This window comes from Cavia porcellus, unplaced genomic scaffold, assembly GCF_034190915.1.
Source record: "Cavia porcellus strain 051 isolate PalLab524CR breed Dunkin Hartley unplaced genomic scaffold, mCavPor4.1 scaffold_9, whole genome shotgun sequence".
NCBI classification, from domain to species: Eukaryota; Metazoa; Chordata; class Mammalia; order Rodentia; family Caviidae; genus Cavia; species Cavia porcellus.
The window spans coordinates 35,084,270-35,103,682 of NW_026947492.1; the positions used below are offsets into that span (position 1 = coordinate 35,084,270).

At 34.1% G+C, this 19,413-nt stretch overlaps 1 protein-coding gene across 4 annotated transcripts in view; it reads right to left on the reverse strand.

Annotated features, from left to right (window-relative positions):
- Positions 1-19,413, reverse strand: part of Arhgap42 (Rho GTPase activating protein 42) — a 239,955-nt gene that overhangs the window by 48,568 nt on the left and 171,974 nt on the right. For 3 of the 4 annotated variants that reach the window (XM_063256192.1, XM_003472736.5, XM_063256191.1), the window contains 2 exons: positions 17,602-17,703; positions 10,494-10,604 (listed from right to left, as the gene is read on the reverse strand). In XM_063256192.1, coding sequence (XP_063112262.1) covers positions 10,494-10,604; positions 17,602-17,703 — 213 coding nt within the window. The remainder of the gene's footprint in view (positions 1-10,493; positions 10,605-17,601; positions 17,704-19,413) is intronic. The other variant, XM_063256193.1, reaches the window with a different exon arrangement.

Genomic DNA, 19,413 nt, shown 5'->3' on the forward strand with positions numbered 1-19,413 from the left:
TTGAAATCATTTTAATATGTAAATATCATCCCACCACTTCCTCTGTGGGAGGTGGGGGGGTGGGCTAAGCATTGACTGGTGTGTTATGATTTTCAATAGGTAAGTACTGGTTGTACTGAGGAACAATGACATAATGCTTCTCTTTCTATTAACAAGTTGATTTCATACAAAGTTTTGTTCATTTTGAAAAGTGAACACTTTCGAATCGTTATACTATTGTATCATAAGGATTTTTCCTCTTGTCCAACAGTACAAGAAACAGTTTAATAACATGACAAAACTATTTGCCATTTTAGAATACTACTATTTGCCATTTTAGAATACTACTGTACCCTTAAATTTTATATCAACTAATAATTACTCTCAAAACTAAATATTCCATAGATTATGCTAAAAATTATGCTCAAATGTATTTGACAGATTATCCAGTAAGACATACAGTCTACCTTAATGGAACCTATCTAACCCAAACTGGAACTTAAAATAGGATTAAAAATATTTTTAATTAAACTTTGTGTATACATATTTAGAGCTTTTCAAAGATGAAATAAACACTTTAGAAACAAATCCATAGCACTAGTGCTCTACATATCAAAACATTTATCAAGTTGTTAGTGGAGTACTGTTTCATGACTTAGCATTTAGAACTACTGTACAATTAAACTGTCTTGCTATAAACTGGATGCTATATAGAGTAGATCCTATTTTAAAATCTTGATAGGTACAAAGTTAATACAATTTACAAAGAAGACAATTTCAGAGTATCTGTGGCAAATTTTTCTACAAAACAACTAATCTATTCTGAGTGTCCAGACATTTGAAACACCTTGATGTGTCAGAAACAGGAAATAAACTATTCAAAGTTTAACCAGAACATTATTTTAAAAATCTAACAAATGTTCAGTTGATCTCCCTAGGCCATGCAGGTCTATAACATATTTTAATTGTTCTGTGCTGGCTTGATGCTCTAGAGTCCTAGAGTGATATAAACTTTCAGAAGATAAGACATATAGAGAAGATGCTGAGTACTCTTTACTGAACCCTGACTACCTGTGAGACAGTCCTCCTTATATGAAGGGCTTCTTTTAATGCTGCAGTTGTGATAAGCAGCCTGTGAGTCTCCAAACTAAAACTCTGATATGAAAGTATTTTGATACACACTATCAGAAAGCAATATTCTCCATTGAGCTTTGCTGTTAAATTCTTAATCTTATTTTTAGAAGTATGATTTTGGCATCTCCATTTTTATTCAGATTACTCTACATCCTCAGTATTTTAAGATGCAACAGCTTCAATCAAGATGAAAATAAACCTACTGGCATAATCTAGCAGGATTCAGAATCAACTTAGTAGCAAATGAAATGTTTTAAATTCATAACAAATGTTAAGCAACCACTAGGGAATGTACTACTCTACTGAAGATACATAAACATATACAAAGAACACACTTCTTTTTGTCCCATATCATCTTTGGGATCAGTTTTTGGGGAATTTAATAAAGAGCATGCATATGAAACAACTATCTCTAGATGGCAGCAGAGTTAAAGTTTTTTTTTTTTTAGGTTTGGATAAATACTCATTTATTTCATTCTTGACAAACTCCATAATGTTAAACCAATAGGACTTAATAGGACAGACTGAAAACTTAAAAACTGCATATGTCATTTTGCATATATCATTTTCTTCAGTCAAAGTGTCTGAGTAGCTAGCGTCTGAATGCTAGACAGATTAGGTTTTGATACTAAGAAGTCCTTTTTATCATTCAGAAACCTTTATACAGCACTTTAACTTTTCCAAGAGGTTTAGAATCAAATTACTGGCCCTGATCAAAATTAGTATTCTGACCAAAAGTGAAAGTTTATATAGCACTTTAAAGTAATCTTTAAAATGAGCCTATTAAAAGTCATAAAAGGAACAAATATTCATATTGAATCACCAGATAATTAACAAAATGCAGTACAGGTGTGGCACTTCCAAAAAAGGTTCAAGCTTTAAGGGGCCACAGTCGCCAGTGATACTGTACAAGGCAGAGGAAAAAGCAAGTGCTGAAAAAAAGGGCTGGAGCTGGCATGAGAGTGAGGGAAGAACTCTGCAGCTGCATACATAGCAATTCCAGACACCAGCTGCCCAAACGTGGTGGAAGAACTGGGTTGCAATCCCTAGCAAGACAGTGTGATTTATTCCTTATCCTTACCTTCTTTACTGACTGGTGACTATCAATTAATAATTTTCTTCAACTTATAAAACGCCAAGGTGGCAGAGATGTCTCAAACGCACAGGGCAAACCCTAGCTATCACACTTCAAGTGTGTGCTTGGATGGGAGACTGTACAGTCAACTTCTAGGAGACTTTGCAGTACCCTTATCAAAGCAGTAAGAAAGGCTGCCAAACAAAATTCAGTGATCACACTGAAGCTCTACAGCATACATTTCAGCCGGCAAAAAAATTAAATCATTCAGTAGTTAAAATCCTCTTTACAGCATACTTAAAAAGCTGCAGGTATAAGACAAAGATTTGACACTTTTGTCTAATATTGTAGGTGCTAGTCTAGGTGCTAGTCAGGGCAATTAGGCAAGAAAAAGAAATACAAAACTTCCAGACTGGAAAGAAAACAGTATAAACATTTAAGGCATTCCATTCAAGTAAAAATATAATATTTAGGAATTAATTTTATCAAAAGCATAAAGTCATCTATTTTGAAAGCTACAAAACATAGCCTGAAGAAAGTAAAGAAGTCATCCAAATAAATGGAAAATATTTTATACTTGTAGCCTAGAGAAACTAATGCTAAGAAGACAGTAATAATGTTCAAATTGACACAGAGATTCAAAATAATCTGTCAGAATCCCAGCTAACCTTTTGTAGTAATGGACATGCTGAGTCTAAAATTCATGTGATGTTACAAAGGACACTAATCAGTCGAAACAATTTTAACAATACAAAACTAAAAGTAAAGTAGGAAGATTCATACTTTTAGTTTCAAAACTTACTTCTAAGTAACAAGTCATCCCAGTGTGATGGCACAACAGAACAGACATATAAATCAATAAAACTGAATTGAAGGATTTACAAATTCTCATTATTTGTGGTCAACTTACTTTTGACAAAACTCTAAAAAACATACAGTAGAAAATAAAATACAATAAATCAACAAGAATAGGATAAGAAAGAAAAACAAAGCAAAGCAAAGCAAAACAAAATAAAACAAAAAACATACAGCAGAGAAATAATGGTCTTTACCAAGAAACATTCTGGGAATGTTTAACAATGAACAAGAATGAAGTTAGACTCCCCATATCACAGACAAATAGTAACTAAAAATGGATCACAGACTCAATTTTTAAAAACTATTACATACATAAAAATATTAGACTCATAGTCAATGTATTCTTATATATATCAGAAGCACAAGCAAAAACAAAATATAGACAAACTTCATCAAAATTAAAAACTTGTGTTTAATGTAAACTTATAAAGAAAATTAAAAGAAACTAACAGAATGGGATAAAATATTTATAAATTACTTATCTGATAAGGGACTTACATTTAGAATACATAATAATTTTATACCTCAATAACAGACAACTCAGTTTGAAAATAATCTGAATAGACATTTCTCTAAAAAAGACACATAAAACATTAGCAACTTGAAAAAAAACTGACTTAGTAATCATCAAAAAAATACAAATCAAAATTGGAGTAACTTTACACTCTCTAGGACAGTGTCTTAAGTCATTTCCATGAATTTAATGAGTTTGCTGAGACACAATACTCAACATCTACAACTTAAAAGAGGAGAGTTTTTGTTTTTGTTTTCTCTCATCTGCAATGGCTCAGACCATGTTTGGCTAATTCCAAGGCAAAAAAGACAGAAGAACAGCATAGTAGAGGTGAGCAGTTCACTACGTGGCTGCCAACAAACAGAAGGGAATGGTGGAAGGGCTTGGGCAGCCAAGAAATGTGTCCTTGACAGGGCAGCACATGAAACTGTGAGGGAAACCAAAAATGCAGTGAAGATACCAGGAAATTGGAGATGCCAGAAATGTAAAATATCTGCTGAGGGAAGCCATAGGCAATGAGTGAAGCCATGCAAACAGAGAGGCCATGAGGTCTGCAACTGGGTTATTCCCTAGAGATGAAGTTGCCTAAGGCCTTCGGAGTTCATGTCTTACCACAACATGCTCTAGACACAGAGTTACAGGATTTCATGTTTGTCCTGCTTCAGTCTGATTTCTTTCTATCCTCTTATTCCTCCCTTTTGCAATGGTAATTTTTATCCTGTGCCATCATAGGTTGGAAATGCTTAACTTTCTGATTTTTACAGGAATTGAAAAGAGTTTGCCTTGAGACTTGGAAAAGGCTTTGGGTTTGGACTTTTCAGCAATGATGGAACTATAGAGATAAGAATGAAATGTATTAAAGAGATGTACATGAGTCTTTTGGGGGGTCAGCGGTGGGACTATTTTGGTTTTACATCTAGATGATCTCCAAAGGCTCATGTGCTCCTAGACAGAACTTTTGGAAGATGACTGGATTTGGGGTCATCACAGCTGACTTGCTGTCAGGAGATGAGTTATGGGCACATCATCAGGTAGGGTACATTTGTGACCCCAGTTCCTTCTCTCTTTCTCTGCTTCCTGGCTACTTACTATAGGCTGAACACCTTTTCCACTGCAATGCTTTTGAGCCAGCCAAACATAAACTGACTTGTGAGGCAATAATAATTTGCTCCTCCTGAGAGCGTATCACTGGATTTCACAAACATACCTTTTACTTCTCTACTGTAAATTTTTACTTTAGCATAAAAGTAGCCAACTGTTCACTTCCACATCTTTGTCTGAGGGATAAAGGAGGCAATCTTTGTGTTTATCCATTTGGTACTATGAAAGGCAAGGTGGGTGCATGGATGTAAAAGCATCAAATAAGGATTTTTAGTGACATGGTGCTCTGTTTAACAGTTTTTGCATATGTTTACCTGAGCAACACCACTCTAGGATTGTTTTATACAAAGTTTTCTTTTGATTTTTTTTTTTTGTAGAAATAGCTCAGATCAGTACAATAGCTCATGAAAGACTAGATTTTATAAGTTTTGAAAGAGGTCAAAGGTAAATTAGATTACTTGTGCATGAATGATGAAGATGATCCATTATGGTAAAATATATGCTTTCATAGCAGAAGAGTGGTGTGGCTATGTGATGATGAAGCTAATGATGATGACGACTTTGACAATAGCCATGTGAGCCAAAGTTCTGTGACAGTGAAATGGAACAAGAATCAACTACACAGACATCGGGAATGCAGAAGTCCTTGATTCAGATGATGAAAACAGCAATGTAGGTATATGTATTTGGCTAGCTGCAATGTTGTGAAATTGTCCTGTAACTAAATGGAATGGTGCAATGTTAGACCTAGCTCCAAAAATATACTAAGGCTCTCGGTGGTGGTCCAATGTATTGGACAGAGTGCAAGCACTGCAATCATTGCTGGCAATTTTTAACAGACAAAATGCTACAAGACTCTATGAAATACACAAAGGCAGAAATAGAAGTAAAATGTTCTGTTTAGACCAGTAGCCACATTCAAAAATGTATTTGTTATGACACTTTACTGGCTGAACTGAAAGCATCCAAAGGTCTGCCATACTTAGCAGGGATTTTGCATTCTAATTGCAGGAATGTATAAGACTTATGGAAAAATGATGGGTCAAAATACAGGACATGGAAAGGACATTAAATTTATGTCCTTGTAGATGTGAAGAGACATTACACTTTCAATTTAGAAATTTATCCTGGAACTCATCCATCAGGTCTTTATTTGTATAGTTATGTACTGAATGATGTTGTGTGAACCGATTTGTTGCTCCCATCTCCCAAACTAATCAAAATGTGACATTCAACAATTGATTTAGCAGTTTCTAATTGATTGTTACATTTGCGAACAAAGCACAAACTGACCAGCATAGAACTGTGTGCAGGAACAAAGCAGAAATTCCAAATGAAATGCTGCAATTTTAAAACAGATAATTATGCCGTAAAATTACAGAAACATTTACATTGGCCTCATATATGGCAAAGAAAAGCAAACTGGTACTGCTGATGTCAAGATTGCACCCTGAAGGAAATATGATAGGAAAACCTAGACAAAATGGAAGCTTGAGATGGAAACTTTCTACAACAAAATCAAAGATAGAGTAGATGTTGTTAACGAGTTACGTAGCAACTATGATGTCACTTGAAAAACAAAGCATTGACCAATGGTTGTGTTTCACTTGACCTGAAACATGTGACATAAACAGTATGGTAGTTTACAAAGAAAAGAACAGGTAGGAAATACTATGGAGAAATTTCCTTCCTAGTTTGGGACTGGAACTCATAAGAGACTATTTATAGCAGAGGAAAAACAAAATGTTTCTGCCTGAGAACTATGTAACAAAACTGTGGAGCACACTGATCAGCTGACAAGTGAACAGGTAGATATAGCATCCCATAGACCTGCTACGACAATAAGAAAACCAAAAAGACATCAACTGTGCTGTATAAGACAAGAAAACAACACAAATATGTGATCAGCATAAGTGATATACATATACAGAACATGTGATTTTCACGTGTGAATTCTGTGTTGGATGTGACAATTGAAGCGAAATTATTTTTGTTTTAAAGTTCTATCGGCATTTTCATTGTTTTTCTTTTTGATATTACCTGTTGTAAAAAGTTGATGTGAAAAGGTTGATGTCTATTCTAAACACTCAGTACACATTTCATTGGTATCTTATTTCCCTATAAGATCACACTGTATAACACAATACAAAGCTCCTAGCAAAACAGGAAGAGAGGTGGCAACAATGGCCAGTCACATAGGAAAGGAAAGCTAAGCACATGTGTTCTCAGTGAAAGCAAGATGTGTGGATGGATGGAACACGCAGGTATCACGGGAGGAGACTGCCGTGGAGTGACACTTGAGGCAAAGAGTATTCTGTTTGTGTTTACATTATACTCCACATAGATTATTGGTTTTTTTTTTGATGTGCTATCTTAGGTTTTGTAAGCAGCTGATGGGAAAATGTTAATGTTTATTCTAAATGTGTACTATATATTAAAAATTCAGTATTTAGTGGATATTTTATGTTCATGTTAACTACACATTGCATAATATCATAAGAACCTACACCAAAACAGGGAGATGTCAAGTATGTCCTACAAAAAGGCCAAGAAAGCAAAATACATGTGTTGTCAATGTAAGTGATATGCATGTGTGGAACATGGATGAAGACAACCTTAGGAGTGATCAGTAAAGATTTTTTGTAGAGTAATACTGGTATTTTCATTGTATTTCATACAGGAATTTATTTCTGTTGTTCTTTTTTAGATTTCGTACACCAAAAACCAGTCAATGCTGAAAATTTTGATTTCTTTTTAAATATTCAATAAATATTCATGACATTTTATTTTTGTGGCCTTTTTTTTGCCTGCTAAGCATGCATCGTTTAATGCAACAAAACTCATAAGGTTATAATTAATAATTCATCAAAAGAAACATTCTAAAGAATAAATGTGGGTTTGACATATCCACATTTATGGCCTTTCTGACAAAAAAAAATGTTATGCTCCATAAGATTAAGCTTGGTTGTTGAGTATTTTGTCCTAGTGATGAGAAGCTAATAAAGACAGATGGCTAAAGTAAAAAAATGAGTTCATGTAAATCTGGTTAAGGATATGGAAAAACTGAACCCATCCTACAGTTCCAGTGGTAATGTAAAATGAAAAGCACAAGGCTAGTAGTTCCTCAAATGATCAAACATAGAAGTATATAATTCCATAACTGTAGTGCAATTAAGGTGAAAACATGTATCTACATAAGAACATGAACATTATTCATAATAGTAAAAATCTATCAAGTGATGATAAGTGAAACAATGTGAAGTTTTCTCAAATATATCATCATAAAATAATATTACTTAATGTGAATCATCACCCTCTACTTTTATTCTCTATATTTTATAATCTATAAGAGACAGGTTTTACACCTAGGACATTTGCTTTCTTTAGTGCTTATTTGATAAATTAATCTAAGTTAAAATTAGGAGACACTGTTAAATTTCTGCAATCTGCAACAAAGCAAATAAAAACTGAATTTATTCAGAATAAAAACTGCAAAAATGTTAAAATATATTAAAGTGCGAGTTTATAGCTCTCGTGAGCTTTGTTCTTGGAATTTTAAAAAACTGTTCCTTTCAAACTATTTTGGAAATGTGTAAGATCAACATGCATGTTAAAATTTCAATAATCCCATTTATAAACTCATTTTTAAAATGAAAATTAAATGAAACTCTAACAATATGTCTTCAAGGATAGAAATGAGAGTGAGACTATAAACTGGCAATACTATTTTGATTGGCCTGATACTGTACAAGGAAAAAATATATCAGGCAAGAAAATACTATGGGAGTACAAATTTAACACCGGTGTTGATTATGGAATCTTATGTGTCACAGAAGATTTATCAGAATACCAGTTTGAAGTAAGGTAGGTGGAATGGAAGAAGACACATTTCAGCTGAAGGGTAGTTTCCATTTTGCTATGGTTTCACAGGAAACCATAAATTCTTATCATTCTTTCTACCACCTGTGAGCAAATGCTTTTATAATCTTTTATACATATGATGTCATCTTATAGAATGGTCTAGTTCACTGTTCCCAGACAAAATAGGATATAAGGAGACTTAGACAATGAAAAAGGTGAACTCACAGCACTGTCCACAAAGGACAGAGGTACACAGATGTTGAAAGATCATTGCAGGTGTGAGAAGAAGTAACAACACAGTAATGAGCAGTGTCTGAAGGAAATGGGAACACATAAGGAAAAACATGCAGGAAAGTATCAGAACTATGGGGTCTGACAGTTGGTAACAAAAAGAGTTCAAGTTCAGAAATACCAGGAGGTAGGCAGTAGGGAAGGAGTCTGCTGGCAAGAAGTGTGGCTTCAAAACCATGCTGGATTCTGGGGAAGGATTTAACCAAGGTGACAAGGAACAATCATCAGAGAGGTTTTAAGTCTTGCAAGGAGGATTGTTAGGCTGACTCATGGTCCATGAACCCTGGCAGTGAGCTTCACAAGTCATATAAAATTCAATCAGATCCTCAAGGTTCTACTACGTGTTACCAATTTATTCCGAGGAATTTAAGCAATAGTTAACAAACAGAATTTGGAATTAAGCCTTTTACTCTGAACACAAGGTAAAAAATTAAATCCCCCATCTTGATTTATGGCCTCCAGTTCCTTAATCTTTCCAGATCAGGTATGGTCTTACAAACTTGCTAAGTACCCAGTTTAAAGGAGAGAGGCACTGACTCTAGCCAAACAGTCTTGAAGCCAGACAGGGAGCAATATTTTCCACAGGCTCTCCTCTTTAACTTACTATCTTTAGGGCACCAACTGGGGGTTTCCATTCAGAACAATGAATTATGTAAAATATATTTTTAAATGATGCTGTCTCCTGTGCCTTCTTGCTACTACTCCTACTAAAGTAACAGCAAAGTATTTTGTTTTGTTATAAATGGATATTTTAAAGACTGACATACGAAGAATGGCTTAAATTATATACTTATTGCTTCTGTGTTTATTAATCCTGTCTCTTTTTCTAATGGGAACTGATATATAGTTTTATGTCTGTAACAGAAGACTACCTTGACTCTAGTTTACTTCTAATTATCATAGATGCCACCTTATACAGATGCTTATTTGTGTAACATTATATGTATTAGGGGATGGTTGAAAAAAATGCTATGGAAATGAAGTACACTTATAAAGACCAGCCACCTGTTCTTCTCCGTGATGCACTTCATGTTGAGAGAATCATTCATTTTTACTCACTTAGGAAAAGAAATGACTCCATAAGAGCAGTCAGGCACATCTCGCTATGCAGAGAGAGGGAGGTGGAACAAAGGGAGAGAGAGCCTCAGGTCTTTCTTGCTCACCTAGAGCTTTGGTGAAGGGATCACATTACTGCTGAGTATACTTATTCTTTACTTTTTAGTTTCAAAATTAACTTATTTTTAGAGTAGATTAAGTTTACCAAAAAACTACACAGAGAATATAGAGGGTTCACTGTGTAACCTCTTGTCTTTCCTATTCCTGAATCCCTACCTTCTCCCACAAACAATGTCCTCTATTATTAATATCTTGTCTTCTTGTGGCAGATTTATTGAGTCGATGAGCCAGTACCAACACTAAATTATTAACTGAATTCATAGTTTATATTAAGGATCATTTTTTGCACTGTATATTCTATGGATTTTGACAACTGTATGACACAAAAGTATCCTACAGAAGAATTTACTGTTCTAAAAGTGTCCTGTTCTCTAGCTACTCATCCCTGCCCATTCCACTTGTATTTTTACAGATCATACTTTTCAATGGAAAATCATTCTACAGTTTTTCTTTTACAGGTTGTTTTGAGCTTACCTACTATTTTATAGGGAATTAAAAACTTACCGGCTCAACAAATTCAAACTTCTTTTTTTCTTGAACCTCTTGAATTTTAAAGACATATTCCAATGATGCTTCATAGAAGTTTTGATGTTCTCGGTCAATCTGTATATCTGCCTAAAGAATGAGAAACAGGCAAAGCATGGCATAGGGAGGAATCACCAATGGTTCTGTATAAAGACAGCCAATTAACACTGTACTGTGAAATTTTTATTGAAACTAATTCTGCAGGAAGATTTAACATAGCAATCATTATAGCCCTTACTCACAAGAGTTTACAGTATATGGAGTCAAGAAACACAGAAACACAGAAAATGACATGAGTCATCCACATGAAAAAGTAAAAATAAACAAAAACAGAAAAACACTGAAAGAGATTGACAGTTTTTCTGCAGGCTAAATGCAGGTAGTAAAGTAGGGAAAGTGAAATTTGTATCACAGTATGAAATAGCTTGGGTCCTGAATAGCAAACTTGGGTTCAGCTGAGGGAGAAGTATCTGAGAATATTAAGCAGAAGGGCTGCACCACTAAGTACAATCTTGGAAAAACTGTATGGGAGCAAAACCAAAAAAAAAAAAAAAAAAAAAAAAAAAGAAGGAAAAGGAAAAGGAAAAAAAAAACATTCAAAAGCTCTAACTTGATGAATCATGCTCCATCAATGTCAGGCACATTCATTCTTTCTAATTGCAGTAAGGTTCTATTGATAAAGTGTGGGAGAGTGTTACTGAGAGAATTTCATTTTCTTTCTGACTTTATATCTCCTTCATCTTTCTTGCCCAATACCATTCTCAAATACATGCCTGGAATATGACTTTAGTTCAGCAGAGAAACACAGTTTACTGCTCCAGCTTCTACCTGACAGCTGAGATGACTAAAATCAGTCGAGAAGAATAGGATCTCTGCGCTACCAAAGTGTCCATTTACAATTAGAGAACAGAAAACAACTTGGAAGACATGTAAAATAATAATTTCACAAAAGAAAAGCTTGGAAGAAAAAGAAGATTGTTGACATGGACATTAGCACACCATAAGTTTTCATTTCAAGCTCCTTTAAAAATAATTGCAATCTTGTGCGTTTATATACCAGTAATTACACACAATTCAATATTATCAGCAACTCGTTTGGGCTTAAAAGTTGATAATTTCAAGTTTTTTAACTAATACATGTGAAAACTATACAAAACAGGTGGAAAATTTGAATAAATGATTTCTGAGTTCTCATAGATTGTTCAGAAAAGATCAAGACACCAACCATAAAAAGAAAAAAGAAATCTACAGACTGTATTAGCCATGTCTCTCTTCTCCCCTGAGGGAGGAAATGCATTCATATATATTATTAAAACTAATTATATATATATATTATTGAATTTTATTCATATTAAATTTTATTAAATTCCTTATTCATTATTAAATTTTATTCATATTAAATTTTATTCATATATATGAATAAAATTTAAGTTAGCAATGAGAGATAGATGGTGGTATATATGTTTAATAACTGATTTTCTAGGAAGAAAAACCTATTTGCAGTTTTTGCTGGTTTCTGTGCTATAAACAATCCCCAAATGAAAACTTTCAATCACAAAGTCATTATCACTGAATGCAGGAATTGGAAAAAGAAGCAAAAATGGGCTCTCCTGAGCAAACTTCAGTACATTATGGATGAAAAAGATACAAGAATATCTTCAGTTTCTAAGGCAACCTTCTATTCTACAAGCTATTTTAAAGATATTTATGTTCAAATATGATGACATAAATTGTGCTGCTTCAGATATTTGAAGAAACTGTAACACTCCAATACCTTTAGAGTTCACATTGGTAGTTTCTAATCAACAGGTTGTATAGATAACAGTTAATACAGCAGCAGGCCTGGACTGCTATCTTTTGAAAGATTTTACAAAGCTGGTCCTTAGATGACATCTGGGAATTCGAGATGGGGAGTGTTAGTTGATAAGAATAGCTCATATGCCTGAACTGTACAAACAATATGGTTTACGTCAAACACTTCCTTTCAAGTGTGTGAAATCTGGGTAAATGCCAAGGAGGGAGACACCATAGTGATAATCCTGCAACAAAACTCTGAGCTGTGAGTTTTTCATAAACTTTCTTGATAAGATAACACTTTACATGTGCTGTCACTGTTTGCTGCAGGGAGAAGAAAGAATGTCCCACTTGTCCCCACGAAGAGAGGATTAATGAAGTTAGACCTGGTTTCTTCCAGACTTTGCTCCAAGCACTTTTTTCCTTTTCCTGCTTTTTCCCCCCATACTATTATTGTAATAAAACATAGCCAGCTATGAATACAACTATATCCTGCATTCTGTATGTTCTAGAAAATCACCAATCATAGTGAAAATCTTGAGAACCATGACAGAGGAGTATGAAGTCACTTTTTCAGAAACGTATTTGCTATGCACAGTACTATTTCACTGCCCCCATCCCCATGCCAAGGGGCAGGGTACAAAGAAAGAAGAATAATAATGATTCTTGTCAATTGCCAATTATAGATGTTTTCCAACACCTTCAACCTAGATAACTGAAATTTGATAAACCAAAGCTGCTCTGACAGGCCATCCCAAGTGTACAGTGCTGACGGAATGTGACAACTTAGTTATTTTTCAGTACTAGATTTATAATGGCATTTTTATATCTAGAATATAGACTATAAGCCATTATAGTCTATATAGTCTATATTCTACTACTATTGGCTTATAGTCTATATTCTACTACTGAACACTTGCTTATGTATCTGCTAGCAACTGGTGCTATATATTTGGTACTTGATAAGCAGGTTAGTGATATGGTTTATCATTCAAACTGGGATGACTTTAAAACTAAAAGGGAGCACTAATAATAATTTTTTCATTAGAGCACGTATGCACTGTTGTTCACATGGCTAACGTGACTATAAACCAAGAACTCAAATTACTTTCACAGGAAAACTACATGGTTCTATAGGTATCTAAATTCTTCCAACAAGCTACAATAAACTACCTTGATTCAAAATAGGAGGAGGAGCCACAGGTGATAAGTGTTTAACCATTCCCTGAGGACAAAAGGTTCACGACAGCTTCTGAAGAATAAGCAGGTTTACAATAGGTAGAGATATAAATGAGAAGAGTCTGAGTGAAGGAATACAGCCAGAAGTCAGAAGTTTCCTCTGGGTTGATCAAAAGATATGTGACTGAATGTTCAGTTTGGGTCAATCAGAAATTACAGTTTAGCTAGAATAGCTAACATAGACTACAACCTATAGCGGTACAAAAACTTGAGGATGTTGATAAGGACCCAAGTTGTATTCAAGGAGATTAACTGAGAATAGTGGTGAGTTCACTGATTAAACTGCGTACATGGGAACATAAGAGCTTTTACTTGGTAATGGTTAAATGTCGAGTACATCCCCCACAAAAAGGGTAGATTGAAAGATATGAGTATGAGAAGCAAAGAAAAAGATAAAAATGAATCTGACACAACAAACAATATCAACATTAACAGATAGTCAAGGAAATGAAAAATAGGAGGAAATTTGGGAAAGACAATGATGTGTAAAGTATCACATGTGTCACTAAGATTTGAGAATCTAAAGCCTTGGTAACTCTGAACAATACAGAATGGCCAGACATAACCATGCTCTAGGATACACTACAGAGAATAAGGAAGAGAGACTTCAGGGAAATAAATGGCTAGGTAAGAACACAGGTCCCAGAACTGAGCTGAAGGAATTTGCTTCATTAAAGGGGTGGGGGATAAGAAGAATTTGTCAAAAGAACACTTAGTGGTGTGTGGAAACTTAAGATACAGAATTCTAACGGGAATCTATTTTTCATTTTACTTTTTTCTTCTTTTCCTACATAAAAGCAATAAATATACATTATGGTGTTTATTATTCATTACTATTGCACAGAAATGTGAAGAATTACAACCCCATACGTAGTATTTTCATATAACACACACACACACACACACACACACACACACACACACATCTACTTTAAAATAAATCTGAGATACTGTTGTATATCCCAGCTTAAAATTTATTTTTTTTCCTTGCTTAATCTAACAATATTTCCCAATGTCTTTCAATGATTTTTCTCAATGAAATTTTTAACAGCCATGTCACCTTCCATTTTTTGTCAGCTATATTTGTATATTTACCCTGATCATTCTTTTGTGTCATTTCAGATGTTTAGAAACTTTTACATTATGAATAATTTGTGTATTTGTACAGTATTTATATAATCTTTATGCAGTTCTCTTGGGTAAATTTCTGTCAATAGAAATAACCTCAAATACCTGACACTGTTCAGGTTTGCTGAAATATGAGGTCAAATTCACCTCAGGATGAGCGAGTGGGTAAGGGAGAATGGTTATGGGATTGAAAATGGTCAAGATATGTTATGCGCATGTTTCAATTGTCCAAAATCAATACTATTTTATATTGCAAATATTAACATAAAAATGAAACAACAGTAACGAGTAAATACTTTTATGTTCCCAGGAGAACAAAGTATGCCTTGTTTCTGATACTTCTAACAACAATGGTTATTATCTTTTAGTGAATTTAAAATGCCATCTTATTATTTGTGTTATTTCAAACATAGAGCATTGTGATAGTATTTGTTACAGTTTATAGCTCCTCTTTGATCAATTCTATTTTTTTATTGATTTACAAATGTGTCATATAAAAAATGGTTATCCTATCATGTTATAAAAATTTCCTATGTATTGGGATTTTAATTTTGTTCAATATATTTTGAAATAGAGTATTTTAATACATTCAGGTATTTCTATATTCCTTTTATGATTTATTCCTTTTATTTAACTTTAGAAAGGAATTATGTACTCACATATCAAACACGATTTCTTTCCATCTACTATAATCTTGACAAATTTGTTCCCAACTCTCCAAATGTTTAATCCAATGACTTTTGTCTAACTGATGGATTTTGAGCTTTGTCAACACAAGATGACCTTTTAAGTCTGTTCTGAAAATGGTCAGCCACTTATTTTCTATGAGCAACATGAATAAAGAGCTAGCTGTGCAGGTGAGACTGCACAAAGGGATCTTTTTGAGAACAAGCTTATAATCATGGTGCTGACGGAAGAGCCAAAAGGAAGAGCCAAAGCTGCTCTGGAAAGGAACAAATGACGTTTAAGCCATGTCACCTAATTATATGTTAAATGCTTTTCTGGTAGCGTCTCCCTGTGATAGTTTTAATTCTTAGAGGAGAAGAAGGGAAAAATGTCAACTCATATTTTTCCCCTCTCACATTATATGTCCCTAAGGACAACTTACACAACGTAGGTTGTGTTGTTTTAAGGGCTGTACCTCCTGGCAAAGAAGTGTATACATGCTTGTGCATCTGTGCAATGAGATGAGGAAGAAGATATTGCTAACTATATTAAGTGTCTTTTTTCTAGCATCCGCCTAAACACAGAACCAGAACGAATATTCTATTAAACTATAGCCTATGGTCACTAGTAAAGAAAGTTACATACCAAGCAAAATTGTCAGGAAAAACTGTAACATAACCTCTAAAGGACTTAACAATTATGATAAAGTTACCAATTCTTTGAGCAGGTTTCAGGCATGTCTTCTCTAAGGGTAGCTTCTCATATTTACCAAGAATCGAAAGGACTGTAATTGAGGCAATCAATTTTTTAAATGGCACCTGGCCAAAATCCTTGGTATGGCAGATGACTGTACTGATGACAATTATGGGGGCTTCCTTCTACTTTCTCTCTAACGTCTATTGTAGTGCAACATATAAAGAGAAGTATGAGGATTTAAAACATTTGGAACACATAAACAGAATATTGAATTACAATAAGTAATGCCACATCCTCATAAAAGTAAAAATGTCTAAGAAATTTAAAATAGAATCTAGTTTTTGTTAATGGCAGATCATCTTACATTTCACTTCAGTCACATGACCTTAGCATAAGACTAGAACTGTACACAAAGCATGCATAAATAATGAGGACAAAGATTATAATGAATTCATATATAAATATCAAGCAAAACCAATTTTCCCAATATGGATCAGCTTTAAATGAAGAAACAGGATATCTTCAACAGTAACATAAATATTCTGGAATAAAAAGGAATCAAATGCCAAAATAATATTCCTCATCCATTTGGACTCTGGAAATTTTAACACTTGTAACTTGTTAAACATGAGCTGTGGACAAACTTCAAAGTAGGGGAATTAAGAAAAGGGATAAGGAGAACAAAGGACAGAGGACCAGGATGAATGTAAAAAGCAGTGCAAAAAACAATTCAGAAAGGCTTTGTTAGATGAGGTGAATCAAGATGACACGTCTGATAGTGGTTCTTCACTGTGTTACCCAGAAGTAGAAAGAGGGAGGAAGACAGAGACACTAAGAAAGACTGGGAATGAACCTAGATTGCCCATGAGGTTCTGAATGGTGCCGTGAGCTTTGGGTGAACTACCTCAACAGCTCCCCACTCTCTGCTCACTCCACTGTATGCTCTGAGAATTATTAAGATGCCAATGGTAAGGGAGTCTTGTTTTTTTTACATGCTCCACCATCACAAATGGAATTGCATTGCTCCTCAAAGGCATGACCACTGCTGAATTTACAAATTATAGTTACAATGCTGCCAATGGAAGGAATAAAACAGAATATACTTCAGACAAAGCAAAGTAGACTGTATTAGTAAAATATTAGTAGAATATTCCTGCTCTTTTGTTCTTAAAGAAAAGTGAAAGTAACTGAGAATTTTAAAGTATATACCTATATATCTTTTTTGCCAATTTGAACCAAAGCTTTAAAAGCAATGGCACAGATTTTTACAACTTAACGTAAAATGAACTTCTTGACAGGACTTACCTCTTTAAAATTTATATTTAAAAATTCAAGAAGAAGAGGGGAAAAAAATCTTGTTGAAACCCTTTCAATTGATAGGAAACACTAATCTTTTACTTGGAATCACCAATATTAAGTGGTAAAATGTGTCCAAAGCCCTGTCCACAGTGGGTTCAATCAAATTGATTAGTGTCACTGTCATTTTACTAAAAAACAGGAAATTCTGACTTTATATGAATTAATATTAATGCTTTTTTCCACATTTCAATGGGGGAAAGCTTACCTCTTGCAAATGAGATTCCTTTTTCTTTGCAGACAAATTCAAATGCTTGTCAAGAATAGAGTAGTATTTTTCACTTTCCTTGTCAAATTTCTTCTTTCCATCCTAGGAGACAGCAATTACAATTAGATTCAAATCAAAGCATCAAGGAATCCATTTTCTCAGTACTCTCCAAGAATCCAATGTAAGTATTTAATAAAAAGTTTTTGAAAGTTTCAACTATGTACAAAACCTTAATTCAGTAGAGTTTTGTAAGTGTTTCAGATGGGTTAACATACAACCAGTTCAGAGATCCACTCACATAGACTATTTTCATCGAATCATATACTTTCCCAGCCATGTTTCTAACTGACTCATTTTTGATAGAGGAAAAGACTTTTAAATACTAGTATCCTCAAATAAATAAATTCAAAGTCAAATAAAAAGAATTAACATCTACATCACACATTCTAATTTTTGCTTATTTCTAAAACATTAAAAGTTTTTTTTGTCAGATGGGAGGATACCTATAAATAGGCCTTTATATGGGAGAAGAGAATAGCTTTATTTTTTAGATTATTGTACACTTACACAGAAATGCAAATGCAAGAAAATACTGAAGGGTACAGGATATACCTGAGCATACAATCTTGTGAAGCTACAAATACCATACTATTAGGCATGTCTTTCCTATTTATGAATATATACTAAAAATACTAAGTAACTGCATGCACAAATTTCACTGTTCAAAGAAATACTAGTCCCTCCTTTTATTTCAGTGTTTTTGAAATTGCAATTTCTGGATCATCTGAATCAGAATCAAGTGTTTACAGCTTGTTCAAAATGCAGCCTACCCTCCTTCACCCAAAGATTCTGGAACTATTTTTAAAACATCTATCATGTATAATATTTTGTTCTATTACGTGCATAAATCCTGTTTTAAATAATAGATGTGTGGTGGACAGGTAGAAGGAAAGAAGGGAGATAAAAAGGACAAACGAAGGAAGGAAGGGCAGAAAGAGTAAAAGAGAAATAAGGATGAAATGAGGAGGTCAGGTAAGGAAGAAGAAGTAGACTTCTAACTTAGGGGGTCTTTCCCATTATTCTAAGGCTGTCAGATTCAAGTTCATGCATTCAGGTAATGCTTTTCTAGTCCACTGGAATTCTGAATTTTCGTCTTAAATGTACTCAAGATAACATCATGATCACATCATGATCAAGATCACATCATAATCTTTTTCCATAACTGCAATTTTAGAAAGTGAGCTGATAAAATTGAGATGAATAGGAGGGTTTGCTTTAAAAATTCAAATGAGTTTTAGATTATTTAAGAGGTATTAAGGTCTGTATATTAAAATATTACATTTGAAAATGAAAGGGGAAAAAGTCAAATCCTTCAAGGTGCTTTTACTACCTAAGGAGAAAGTGTTGTCTTATTAAGAGAAACAAAACTGGCAAATAAGAATACCATTTCCACGTGCAAAAGATGTTTTAAGGAATTTGCAAAACAAAATATGGAAGAGCAGAGTTACAGCAAAGAGGCCCACAGTTCAGAAAGGGATGAGACTGATCTCTGTGTTGTTGGAACAGACACCTAGGGGAACATTTCATCTTTTTCTTCAGCTGTTCTTATTCTTTAATGTGGTATTTCAGGCCTATGACCAATCTGTCTAACCTACCTTTCTAAATTACTCTCATAGCTCCATTTCAGCTCCCTACTCATACTCCTCCCTGTTGTTCTTTTATTCCAGTCCATATTCTTGGGACAAATGCTCATTTCTTCCAAGTTACACATCTGCAACTTACACTTATGCAACTTACATCTGCTTTTATCAT